General features: G+C 50.1%; 1 protein-coding gene across 43 annotated transcripts in view; it reads left to right on the top strand.

Moving 5' to 3' along the window:
- The first annotated feature begins 7714 nt into the window (after positions 1-7714).
- WNK1 (WNK lysine deficient protein kinase 1) overlaps positions 7715-13235 on the top strand; it is a 98390-nt gene continuing 92869 nt past the window's right edge. For 35 of the 43 annotated variants that reach the window (XM_086886144.1, XM_086886143.1, XM_086886140.1 and 32 more), the window contains exon 1: positions 7801-9242. In XM_086886144.1, the coding sequence (XP_086742270.1) occupies positions 8469-9242 (774 nt within the window). In that variant the 5' untranslated portion in view covers positions 7801-8468. Of the gene's footprint in view, positions 9243-13235 lie in introns of all 43 variants that reach the window. The other 8 variants (XR_015285951.1, XR_015285950.1, XM_086886142.1 and 5 more) reach the window with 1 other exon arrangement.

The following is a 13235-nucleotide window of genomic DNA, read 5'->3' as shown; positions in this document are numbered from 1 at the left end:
AAGGTGCTGGCAGTAAAGAGCTCGTGGTTCAGGCTGCAGGCACCCAGGGGAGTTAAGCACTGCATCCCAAAGTGGGATCTCCAGGGAATTACATCCAAAAAGTTTTAATGATTTGTCCTTTATATTGGCAGTGCTGTAGCCAACCTGCCTGATCTCAGTGTAGCTGCACTTTTTGCAGCTGTGACTGTATCTAAAGACACCTGCTTCCTGAGGCTTTGTCCTGCCTGCCTGGGGCACTCCAGGAGCTGCCTGAGCAGAAAGACATTGCTCCCACTGTCCCCCATGGTCTGGTTTTCCTGGGGGTAAAACACTTTCCTGTGTCCCCAGAAGGCAGTGTCTTCGCTTTCCAGCTGTCAGTGGCAGTTTATAGCTCATGGACGAGAAGGGGAAGCTGTTCCCAGAAAATGAGAATGTGAAACAGAAAGACTTTAAAAGACTGATGTTTCAGGATTGAACCAGCAGAAGCACCGTGTTGGTACCAGAGGCACATAGATTGAGCAAGCTGTTTCTCAGAGGAAGACATAAAAATAGAGGTGTCTCATACACACACACACAAACACACACACATAGGTAGTTGAAATACTTCTGAAAAGATTTTGCCATACCTTAAAGGCCATTGAACTATTGATTTCCATTCTGCTGTATTTGAGGCCACTTGGTGAGTTCTTGTGTATCTCAACTACTTTGGAGAGGCTGCTGTTCTGGGATGGAGCCAGTCATTAACTGTGGCATTAACTATTTGTAATGATTTGGATATGCTTGTCCATGTTTAGGTAGTACCACAGGCATGGAAAGGAAACAAAGAGCTTTTCCAATTATCAAATACACTCAGATCACCTCTCCCTCCTCACCTGGAACCCTAGGACACTCATCAGCCTCCCAAGGTCTCTGAGAAGCATGAAGTAGATTCCTTGGAGCGTTTCACTTGAGATCAAGCACAGCAGAAGATCTGGTGCTATCTGCAAGGCAGCTGCAGCTCCCTGATTCTCTTCCCAGTCTTGGACACAGATTTGAGCAACACGAGAGCTGCTGTGACCTGTGTCATCTGGCAGTGGCCCCCAGGAGCTTGCTTACCCTGGATATTTTCTCATGGGATTATAATTACACGGCTGAAATTACCTGAGTGGGGAAGCTTTGCACGTGAGGAGCAGGAGCCACCGGGGCCCAGAGCTTTGGTCAGTTTTAACAGCAGTGTGCTTCTGTCAGTGGAGCCTTTCAGTGCTGCCAGGGCACTGCAGCAGGCCATGCCTGTGCTGTGGGCTGCCAGCACGTGTGAGGTTCCAGCTTTGTGCCTCCTGGTCCTGGCAGGCTGCAGAGCTGCCCAAGGCTGGGAGCTCTGTGATGTGCCCAACTTGCCAATCACTCCTCACTCTATTTGGCCAGGAGGGAAGTGGCCTGAGGGGGTTACTCCAGGCTTCTGTGCTCCTTTCAGCCACATGATGACATGTTCCCTTTCCCCCAGGAATCCTGCCTCGCCAGGGGCTCTGTTCTGCAAGGCTTTGAGCCCTGCTGGGAGGGGGGAGTGCTCTCCTCTCCCCAGTGCCCATGGCCATGGAGAACACTTCTCATCTTCAGGAGCATCCCACACATTTCAGGAATGGCAGGCACCTTCCAGGGCTGAAATCTGGCAGAAATGGCACCAGGGCAGACCAATGTTTTGTGCTGGGACCGGGCTGTGCTTTTGAAGGACACGAGGAAGTTCATTGTGGTGGATATGAGCCTGCTCCTGCTTTGACTGAAGTGAGTAGTATTTTATTTTTGTGCTTTGATGTAGAGAGGAGCAGGACTGGACCTGCTGTGAGAGTGATTGATTTTCATCAGCTTGTGAGTGGAGAGCAGAAAGCAGGGCAGGTTGATGCTGCACAGCATCAGTCAGCTGCACACCCAGCATCACCATCTTCTTCACACTTCCCTCCACCCACCTCCATCAAACAGCTCCTCTTCATTAAAGCAGTGCCCCTGCCTCTGTGCTTGCTTTAGAAGTGTTATGACACTGCTGTGAAGCACAGAATTCCCTAAAGCCTCAGAAGGGGAAAAGATAAATGAGGCATCCTGGGCAATTGACTAAAGACAGAAAAAAGGAAGATCACGATGCTGATTTCAGCAAATCTCTGTGCTTCCACAACACTTACTCACTGTTAGACTACTCCAGAAACTCGTTATATAAGGAAACATCATAAGAATAGCCATGAAAATGATGAAGAAAGCAGGGAGCCACGTTTTTCCTCTGCTCCCAATAGGACCACTGCTGAATTTGGCCACAGCATCTGCCATTATGACTTGATAGAGTTTGCAATATACGTGAGCATGAACAATAACTGAACCTCATCTCTGACAAAATTCAGCGTTTGAGTTACTCTCAACGCTCTTCTGTCCCGTTCCTGTTGCTCAGCTTTATCTGAATGGATTATGTCTGGAGCATGTACAGAGATAAATATGCTAATAATAAATACAAGAATTGATTAGATACAAACAACAGGGAGCCAGCAGCACAGCCTACGATGAACTCTAGGCTAAAAGTGGTTGCTAACACCGTGGAAAGTCGTGCTTTGTTCCTTCAAAAGCACAGGTGACAAAGCAGGGATCCATCCCTCTGCTGGCTCCCTCACCAGTTTGTTTTCACATGCTTGGGATCCATTTGTTAGTGCAGCTCAAGAGGAGAGTGAAAAAAAGGAAAGCAAAAGGGTTGTGCTTTCTATTCTAGCAGCTAGAATGGGGGTGGATGGGTGGGTGAAAGGGAAACGAATGCTTCAAGCTGATGAAGAAGCACATGCTCTGCTCCAGTTTGATGGTGCAGGGTTGTTGGCATTTTCTCAAGCAATAAATAAGAAATGTCACGTAATTCATCATTCCTGGATTTAGTCCTTCTTATACAGTCTGGCTGCCTCTTTCCCTGGTGCTTCAGCTACGGCTCAGGCTTTGCTCAGGTGTTCTGGCTCTGGTGTGGACCTGTCTGCCAGCAGAACTTGCAGACTCTGTAAGCCAGGATGGCATCAAGAGGGATGCCTGGGTTTGAGCCCTGTAAGACTTGCAGTTCTTCCTCTTTCCAGTTCCCATGGGTCCTGCTGGTGGAGAGAGCAGCCAGGCTCAGAGGTTTGGGCAGGATTCACCACCCAACACTGTCTGACAGACCACCCACTACAGAGCCTCAGGACCTGCACTGCCTCCAGGTCCCAGGGATGGCTACAGCCATCTCACAACCAAGCCAACTTCCAGAGCTACTTGCAAGCACAAAACCTCACTTGAAGGAAAACAAATGAAAGGTTTTAGATTAAGTTTCCAATTAACTTTGACTTGCTAGGGGAAAAAACAAAGCAAAACAGAATATCCGGCAAATTAAACCCTCTCATTTCTCAAGCATGAGGTCTTGAAATATTTTCACTTGCTTTCAGCTTTAAGAAACAGGAGTGAACACTGGCAGAGGCCTAGATTTAAGAAATGTCAAAGAAAAAGAAACTCCTGTAGAAAAACTTGTATTGTCACTGCTGTAATATGGCACTGTAGCTGCAATCTGGTAATGGGCAATAAAACTGAGATGAGGAGTTTGCTTTGAAGAGCACTTAGGTTATGGAATAAAATCACATGCATCAAAATTATGTATTGCATAATGTATTGCATAAGAGAAAATAGGGAATAGCTGCTTCCCATTAAGACTTTGTCACATGGACAGGTCATGGATGCCAACAGTGGATGAAATTTCACCGGAGAAAGCTGAAAAAAAAAATTGATTCGGTCAACTTCCAAAATCACACTTCATTCAAAGTAATTTTTTAAACCATTATTGTTCCAACCAAGATGATTGTAACTATAAAAGGCTTGACAGAAGGATATTTTTACGATGTCAAGTGTAAGCCCTTTGGATTCAATCAAAAGATCGTTGAAGTCTCTTCGCCTGTAATTTCTCAAGTGTAGTCAGGCTCCTTATTTCTCTGGGTTTTTCTTACAGCAAAAGGCAAAAGAAATATTTTTAATTGGTTGAGGAGCTCTGGCACTGAAACTATTTAAATTAATTGTTTCTAAACATAGAATACATATAGAATTTACTTCAGGCTTATTAAAAGTTGCTGCAATACTGAAATTTTCCATTTAGCCTAAACAGAGCTTTACAAATTAAAAGAAATAAAATTGAAGGGAAAGCAAGCCCACACTCTTTATTACATTCATCTTTTTTTAGAATGACAAAATTAAATCAGCACCCACATAAAATATAATTGCCAATATCATGCCGCTTCTTTTTTCAGAGCCAAAGAAGACAAAAATCCATCATTCCCACCTCCAGGTCAGCTGCTCGGCTCTTTTTGCCTGCCAGGATGAGTGCTCTGCCTTCCTCTGCCCAGGAGAGGAGCCAGTGAGGGGAGCAGCTCTTCGGGACCTCGCAGGATTCCCTGGGTTCCCAGAGTGTTTGGGAGTGTGCTGCATCAGGCACCGGGGAGGTGCCTTGGTACATCATTGCCACCGTTCCTTAGTCAAACACCGCCTCGGGGCCCCTGGCTCTGCTGCAGCCTCTTCTGCCAGGCTTTTGGCACCGGGGGGAAAGGTGATGGAGAGGAACTGCTGAGAGCCCGGGAGTGAGGAGGGGATGGGGCCAGGGGAGCTGTGAGCAGCCCATGCCGGAGATGAGGGAGATGATGCGGGACATGAGGGAGATGATGTGGGAGATGAGATGCGGGAGATGATGCAGGAGATGATGCAGGAGATGATGCAGGAGATGATGCAGGAGATGAGATGCAGGAGATGATGCAGGAGATGAGATGCAGGAGATGAGATGCAGGAGATGCAGGAGATGATGCAGGAGATGAGGTGCAGGAGATGATGCAGGAGATGAGATGCAGGAGATGATGCAGGAGATGATGCAGGAGATGATGCAGGAGATGAGATGCAGGAGATGAGATGCAGGAGATGATGCAGGAGATGATGCAGGAGATGAGGCAGGAGATGCAGGAGATGAGATGCAGGAGATGATGCAGGAGATGCAGGAGATGCAGGAGATGAGATGCAGGAGAGGAGATGCAGGAGATGAGATGCAGGAGATGATGCAGATGAGATGCAGGAGATGAGATGCAGGAGATGAGATGCAGGAGATGATGCAGGAGATGATGCAGGAGATGAGATGCAGGAGATGAGATGCAGGAGATGAGATGCAGGAGATGATGCAGGAGATGCAGGAGATGAGATGCAGGAGATGATGCAGGAGATGCAGGAGATGCAGGAGATGAGATGCAGGAGAGGAGATGCAGGAGATGAGATGCAGGAGATGATGCAGATGAGATGCAGGAGATGAGATGCAGGAGATGAGATGCAGGAGATGATGCAGGAGATGATGCAGGAGATGAGATGCAGGAGATGAGATGCAGGAGATGAGATGCAGGAGATGATGCAGGAGATGCAGGAGATGCAGGAGATGAGATGCAGGAGATGAGATGCAGGAGATGATGCAGATGAGATGCAGGAGATGAGATGCAGGAGATGAGATGCAGGAGATGCAGGAGATGATGCAGGAGATGCAGGAGATGCCTCCTGCCATCCCGCTCTGCCCAGGGTTCACCCCCAGCCGCAGGGGTTCAGCCACAGCAGAGATTTTGGGGCGCTGCTTTGGGCCCACCTGGCTCACACTGAGCAAGCAGTGCAATCGCTGCTGGCACAGGCAGCGGCTGCAGCCCTGCAACTGTGTCCTGCTGCTCTTTACAGCACAAAGGCAGCGTGGACACGGCTGCTGCTGCTGCTACAAATGAACAGAGACACGCAGAACACGCTGGATGCAGCCTGCTGGTCCTGCCAGGGCAGGAGGATGAGGCAGATTGAATCAGATTAATCAGTTTCGATCCAGCCACTCTGCTGCTAATCAAATGCCGCTGCTCAGCTCAGCGCTGCTTTGGAGCGTGTCTGCTCTCGGTGCCGACGGCACCCTGATGAACACATGAACTAAACCCACGTTTTTGGTGAAGGCAGGCCCCAGAAGGCCTCAGCCATGCAGAAATCTTCACTGTAGATTGGTACAGCCAAACGCTTCTCGTCCTCTTTGTGAGGACTGCAGCATTGGTTTGTTTGTTGTTACAAGGGCTCCAAAGCAGGACAGGAGGATGTAAGGAAAACAACAGTCTGCTGACTACTGTGTCAGATTTTATTTGTGAGGAACACAAGCACGTGAGAACTGCCCAGGTTGATGGTTTGTGGCTGGGAGCTGTGGAGCTCTGAACGCGCCGCTTGTGCCACTTTCTGCAGAAGGAGTTAAGGCCTCGCATCAGCAGCTCACAACTTCCTCTAAACTTCTAAAATAACTTTAGAAAAAGTATTTAAAATAACAGTGTGTTTGCTGGGAACATATTACTTACTCAGGGAATTTTCTTAGTTTTCTTTTTCTTTCTCAATGTAATTTTTGCTTTGTAGCTGCCTGAAAATCATGGTACAAAATCATTTACTCCTTCTGCAGTACATTCCAGTTGACTTCAAAAGGCTGCTGCCGTAAGAAGGAAAGTGCTTGGTTTTGGTTTATTGATACAAAAGAGGAACATGATATAAATAATTTAGATGACTCGTCTTTGCCAAAGCTGAAAGTTCCCAGTTCGTGTCAGGGTTCCCGTGGGCTCTGGCTGCTGTACAGGCTGGGTTTTGTACAGCAGATAGCACTCGTGTTAAAGGTGGGGGCTGCAAATTCTCTTTCTTTTGAACAATTTACAGAGCAGGTAACTGCACTTCAGATTGCTTGGCCACTTAGTGCCAAATGGCCTAAATGGAGGAAAAACCCAAAGCCCCACTTGTTCATACAGTACTCTGCTACACGGACTCTTTGCTGTCCATGATTTTAAAGAACTTTAGAGGCTGCTGGAAAACACGAGCTCATTGTTACCTAGAGCTGCATCAGGAGGGGAAGAGGAGAGGCAGCACTGACCTCTTCCATCTGGTGACAGTGACAGGAGCCGAGGGAATGGGCCGGAGCTGGGCCAGGGCAGGTTTGGGGTATCAGGAAAAGGTTTTTCCCCCCGAGGGTGTTTTGGGAACAGCTCCCCAGGGCAGCGGGCACAGCCCCAGCCTGCCAGCGCTCCCGGGTACAGCGTGGGACTCTGGGGATGCTTGGGGATGGTGCTGTGCAGGGCCAGCAGTCGGGCTTGGTGGTCCTGGAGGTCCCTTCCAACTCGCGACATCCTGTGAAATGTATTTAACTACTTATAGACAATATCTGAATGAATAGGTACATTCAAAATATTTGACTTGTGGGTGTAACGCAGGACTTGAAACGAGCAGTGCCAGCAGCCCCGGTGCCTTTTGACCCGCAGGGCGGGTGGAGGAAGGGGCGGCCGCGCAGGACGAGCTTCCCCACACCACATGAGCCGCCTGACCCCGGGCACACCTCCTTCGTGCATCCTCCTTCGTCGCTCCCTTCCCTCCCCTATTCCCTTCCTCGCTCTCTCGCTCCCTTCCTCCCGTCCCGGGGGAATCCATGGGCGGCTCCCCCGGTGCGGCGCGGCCGCTGCAAACTACAGCTCCCATGGTGCCCCGCGCGAGGCGGGCGCGGCCACCTCCCCTCAACGGCGGGGGGAGGGGACGACGCGCGGCCCGGGCTCGGGCGGGGCGTGGCCGGCGGCGCGGCCCCTCCTCCCCCCCGCGGACCGTGTGTCGGTTGGGGCTCCCGCCGTCGCCATTTAGCGCCGAGGCGTCGCCGGGCGGTCGCGCTCGGTCCTGCCCGCCGGGCGCCACCCGGACTCAGCTCGGCGGCGGCCCCGGGGAGCGGCGGCCCCGGGGAGCGGCGGCTGTGGGCCGCGGGCAGCAGGAGCAGTAGCAGGAGAAGAAGAAGAGGGAGGAGGAGGAGGAGGGTTTCCGGCTCCGCGCGAGGCGGCCGCGGCTGTTGGAGAGAGCGCGGCCCGGCCGCGCGGGCGGTGGCTGCGCCTGCCGGGCGGTGGAGAGGCCGCGGCCGCCATGGGCGCCCCGGTGAGGCGGGGCTGAGCCCCCGGGACCCCTTTCCCTGCCCTGGGCCTGCCCGGGCCTCTGCCGCTCGGAGCGAGTGACTGAGCGCGGCGGCTTTCTTGGCGTGCGGGCCTGCGCCCCGCTCCCTCCTCGCGTCCCGGCCCCTTTCCCTCCCCTCCCCGCACCCGGGCCGGCCCCGCTCGCTCTCCATCGCCGGCAGTAACTGCGGCCGGCGAGGCACCGGCGTCTCCCCGCTCGGGGGCCTCCCCGGTGCTCGGGCTTTCCCTTCCCTCGCCGTCCCCCGCTCCGACCCGGCGCCCCGCGTCCGCTCCCGGTGCTCCATGTCGGCCCCGCTGCCCGGCTCCCCGCTGCAGGATGGATGCAGACGCTGACCGGGGATCCACCCCGCCGGCCCAACCTCCCAGCTCCGCCGCGAGGAGCCCTTGGGACCCTCCTCTGTTGCAGCTGCAACGGCAGCCGCGGCCGGGCGCGCTCCCCGCTCAGTGAGCGGCCCTTCTCTCGCCTCCCGCCGCCGCCTCGCCGCAGCCGCGCTCCCCCGGGGCACCATGTCGGGGGGCACCACCGGCAGCGGCCCCCCGAGCCCCCGCTTCCTGGTGCCGCCGCCGCCGCCGCCCAAGAACGGCTCCAGCTCGGACAGCTCCGTCGGAGACAGGCTGGGAGCCGCCGAGCACGGAGCCTCCGGCGCCGGTGGAGCGGGCGGCGGGCCGGGGAGCGGAGGCCGCAGCGAGGAGTACCGGCGCCGCCGCCACACCATGGACAAGGACAGCCGAGGGGCGGCAGCCACCGAGCACCGCTTCTTCCGCCGGAGCGTGATCTGCGACTCCAACGCCACGGCCTTGGAGCTGCCCAGCTTGCAGCCCGCAGCGCCCTCGGCCCCTGTCTCGGGAGGCAGCGCGGCTCCCTCGGTGTTCCCTCCCGAGGGGCCCGGCCGGGCTCCGTACGCCCCTGCGGCCGCCACCGAGGCCGACTCGCGGCCGCCGCCGCCCGCCCCGCTCCCCCTGGAAGGACAGGCTGCTGAGGAGCCCCCGGCCGCCAAGGATGCCGCCCCGCTGCTGCCCAAGGAGGAGGAGGAGGGGGATGAGGCAACTGCGCTACCCCCTACCAGCGCCGCCGGCAGCCTGTCAGCTGCCAGCCGGGAATTTGAGGAGCGGAGGACGCAGCAGGAAGACATCGAAGAGCTTGAGACCAAGGCGGTGGGCATCTCCCCGGATGGCCGCTTCCTGAAGTTTGACATCGAGATTGGAAGAGGCTCTTTCAAAACTGTGTATAAAGGACTGGATACTGAAACCACTGTGGAAGTTGCCTGGTGCGAGCTACAGGTAAAATAAGTAAAAAAAATGTGAATTATCACAGCGCAGTCACTCTCCCAGGTGCTAGTCATTGTGCTCGAAGGGGGTAAAACCCATCAGCTCGAGGTCTGCTTAATTCGGAAGGAACTGCAGACCTTACCTGAGGCAGTCCTTTGGAAGAAAGCTGCATCCTTTCCAGAGAGTCAGTTTGCCTTTTAATTATTTTAATTACTGCGCTCTCTGAAGCGTCTTTTAGCTTTATCATCACAAAACGAGCTACAGTTCTGTTTCGTATAGCGTCTTGCATTTTATGCCTCCAAAAGGTAGCTTGGAGGATTGTAAAATCACTTGTGTGCAGCTTCAGGGAGGGTGAGGGAAGACGTGTAAGTGAATGTTGACTTGACTTTAACTACCCTTAATTTTTCAGAATTTTTTTTAGGTGCTTTTCTTGGGAAAAAATGTGAAAACGATAATTTCATGGACATTTCATAGGTAGTGGCAGAGGATTCTTGTGGGATAGATAACTGTAGAATACACACAAGTCGTGTAGTATATCACACCATTTAGTTTTGCAAAGCTGTATTTTTCATTCCAGCTTCCAGGGTTCATACTTGTTAACAGGGACAAGGAAAGAAAGAAACGATCTTCTTTCTGAAGCTTTAGAAAACGCCCTAAAGTTTAGCCTTTCTAGATGACTGGAGGATTAAACTGGGCTAAGAGGCTGCTCTTTGATCGAGTTCCTAGACCGAGTAGAGTCAGAGCTGTGTAGGAGCCCAGTCTGAGGATGGCAAGAACACCCTTAGTGTTCCCTGCGAGTCAGAGCTTGTGTAACAGACGCAGGTTGCTGTGCAACAACCTGAAAAGAAGTGGGAAGAGCTTGGAGTACCAGGAACAAATACCTGGTGTGCTGGTTTGTTTTCAAAGCCTCGGAGTTAAGGTAAAAGGTTTAGTGTTTGTTTTTTAGTGTTGGGTTTTGGTGCAGTTTGTAGAAGGACTCACGTAGTACATCTTTATTATTGTTTGTGTTCCCATCCAATTTAGGGCAGACAAAAGAGCGCTGGGTGAAAATCCCAAAACTCTTTGTATGGTTTTTAAGCAGTCAGTGGCTCACTCACAAATGATTGATTGCAGTAACTGCATCAGAACTTTCTCAAAAACACTTACATATCTGTTCCAGTCAAGCTGAGGGAATTTATTAAAAGATTTCTTAATTTAAATTCATGTTTGCTTTTGGATGGTTGCTCAAGCATTCTACCAGTCTCTTGGTTCGTTATGTTATTGCCGTTACTCTGTGCTTGCTAACTGTGGAAGAAAGCTTCCACTTTTCTTTGTGACCCTTCTGCATGCCCTGCTCCTCCTAGCTAGCTGCATACTTTGCTGTGGTGGTCTGTTTCAGCATTGATTTTAAATTAAAAGTGAAATGATCAAGCGTTGGGCTCTGCTGAAGCTTTACTCGTGCAGTTTGAACTGTGAGGAGATTAATAACCCATCAAAATTAGACGACTTTTATTTGAAATTTTAATCTTTTCAATTTTCGAGCTCTGTGACTTTAATCTCTGTGTTTTAATCTTTACACTTAGTGATCAGAAGCTAACCTCAGCTTGGCATCAGTTGCTTTTCACTAATGTTGCCTCTAGAAGTGTCTTAATCTTCATCAGTACCATGTGGACAAACCATCTGAAGAATCACTACCTTTGAAGGAATTTAGTGAAGAAGCTCATTTTTAAAGGGCATGTTGCTGGCCCTTCACTTGATTGGTGAATTGAATGAGTAGTATTGAAATAGACAAGTTGCAAAAAGCATGAATGGAAATGTTTGCAAGGGGGAAATGCTTGATGTATTGCTCAGAGGGGAACTGCATTGCAGGAGTGCCTTGTGGGTTAAGTTCAGCCCTGATTCCAAAGGCTGTGTTCTTCCTCTCAGGAGACAATACAAAGCGACAAGTTTAAGAAGGGAATGTTCATTTTATAGCTGTTAAAAGTATTTGCTGAAGGAGCTAGACTCTACAGCCAGTAGAATATTTTAAGTCCTGTTTTATTGTTTGTGACTAGGAAGAGAAGGAGGAACTTGGTATTTATTGGGATGGTAGGTATATCCCCTTATATAGAAAAATACAAGTGTTGATGGGTTGGTATTTGTTATGCATGATTTGTATCAAAATGAAATCTGCATTCACAAAGATGAACTGAAACTTAGATGTTACTGGTTTTTTAGGATGCCATGGGTTGAGGACTGGTGAACCTTCAAAGCATAATCACTTTATTAGGGAAACATGAATGATTTTTTTTTCCATGCTGTGTTACAGTAACCATAACTAACTGATGGTTGCTTTTAATTATCTTGAAATAATGTTCCTCAACAATAGCAATTTTTCTCTATATTCCTGCGTAGGCATCTGAGGTGTCCCACCTCCCCAGAGTCTTCTAAATAGCACTGCTGAAGATTTTGTGTTGGTGTCTGGCAGAATGACTTTTAAATTCTGAATAATGCAACTATGCTTGGTTGTTTTTTTTTTTTTTCTTGTATGTGCTATGTAGCAATGAAGATCAAAACCTGAGACTATGACTATGCTTCCTTTCAAAGGAAGTTTAGATGCTGTTTATGAAATGTGAAATGCAGCTTGTGTTCCCAAGTTAGTGAAACTGTGGAGGATATTGCTCATGTCCTCAAGCTCTTGAATTGCCTTGTAATTGAACTGTCCCTTCTGCTAGATAAATTGAACTGTGGAGGAAGTAGAAGGGGGAAGAGCTGAAGTTGACTGGGTGGCCTGCTGATGTTCTTAGTATCTCCAGCAAGCCAAGGTCCTGGCCAAGACTTCATTTTTTCTGGATCTGCGGAAGATGAACCAATTTTGTTGAATGTAACAAAAACCCAACAGAGGTGTGACTGATGGACTACCCTAGTTCACCTTGTGACCTGTCCATATGAAGCAAATTGTAGCTGAACTTATTTTAAAATACTGTGTGCAGGTGTTCAGATGTGAAATACCTGCCCTGCTGTGAAGAGCTCAGCAGCTATTGCTTCGTGCCTGTGCTCAGCTTCAGTTGCTGCAAGGAAATTGTTAGTGTAGTGTTGGCCTTCAAATGCTTTTATTCCCTTTGTATGTATTCATCTCAGCTCTAGTTATTCTGAGTCAAGTGTGCCTCCTACTGTTGTCATTAGCACATCTCATAAATTGACTAAAATAGTAGTTAGGGTTGCTAATTAAAGGGTTTTTAAGTAGGTGGACATTGACAGAAGTGTTCATTGTAAGTTACGTTTGAGCAGTGAGTTTGTCACCTCTGTCCAGTTCAGGTGACGTTGTGGCTAAGATGTGATGCCTTTCCCTGGTGCTCTGAGTTTGCAAAGTAATACTCATATGCCAGAAGCAGCAAGTCACACAGTTGGCTGCAAAAGCCAAATCTGAGTGCTGTTGTGTCATCCCTCTGAGCCCCTGTGAGTGGTTTTAAATCAAGACTGTAATTTAACTGCTGATGTACAGAGCAGTACAGATCGGTGCAGTCACTTGCTGGACTGCAAAATCTTCTGTCTAAAGTTATTGCTCTGGGTTATTCAAATTAGTAACTTTTCAAATAGGAATGTGCTTGATGATGTGGAGGTAAATGGGGCTCTTTTGGGCTGTGTATTTGGCAGGCATCTGAAGACTTCCCTCTTTTATCTGGGCTCTGGTCTATCTTAAAGAAGCACCATCTATGAGCTGGTACTATGAAGGTGTTTGTAGTGATTGAAAACATGTTCTGGTGTGAGCTGTGTCCCTCCTGTCCCTCGTGATCTCTGACTGAAGGGTGGCTGGGCAGTCAGCACCTGGTTCACGAGTGCACCTTCTTGCTGATACATGGCTTTGCCATTCCTGCTCTGGCTTCAGTGTGGTGTCAGGTTATTCTGCTTAACACGTGAGCTGCTCGAGGATTGAGAAGGAACCAGAGGGCTCCCCCTGAGCAGCACAGTCTCCGGGGTAAGAAATGAGTTGGACAGGTGAAGGTGGTGCATGGAGTTTGTTGTACTCATTACTGCTTTGAGGGA

The sequence above is a fragment of the Cyanistes caeruleus genome, chromosome 4 (genome assembly GCF_971803275.1).
Source record: "Cyanistes caeruleus chromosome 4, bCyaCae1.hap1.1, whole genome shotgun sequence".
NCBI lineage: Eukaryota > Metazoa > Chordata > Aves > Passeriformes > Paridae > Cyanistes > Cyanistes caeruleus.
The sequence above is the reverse complement of the archived record's forward strand: the minus strand, read 5'-3'. Positions and strand labels throughout refer to the sequence as shown.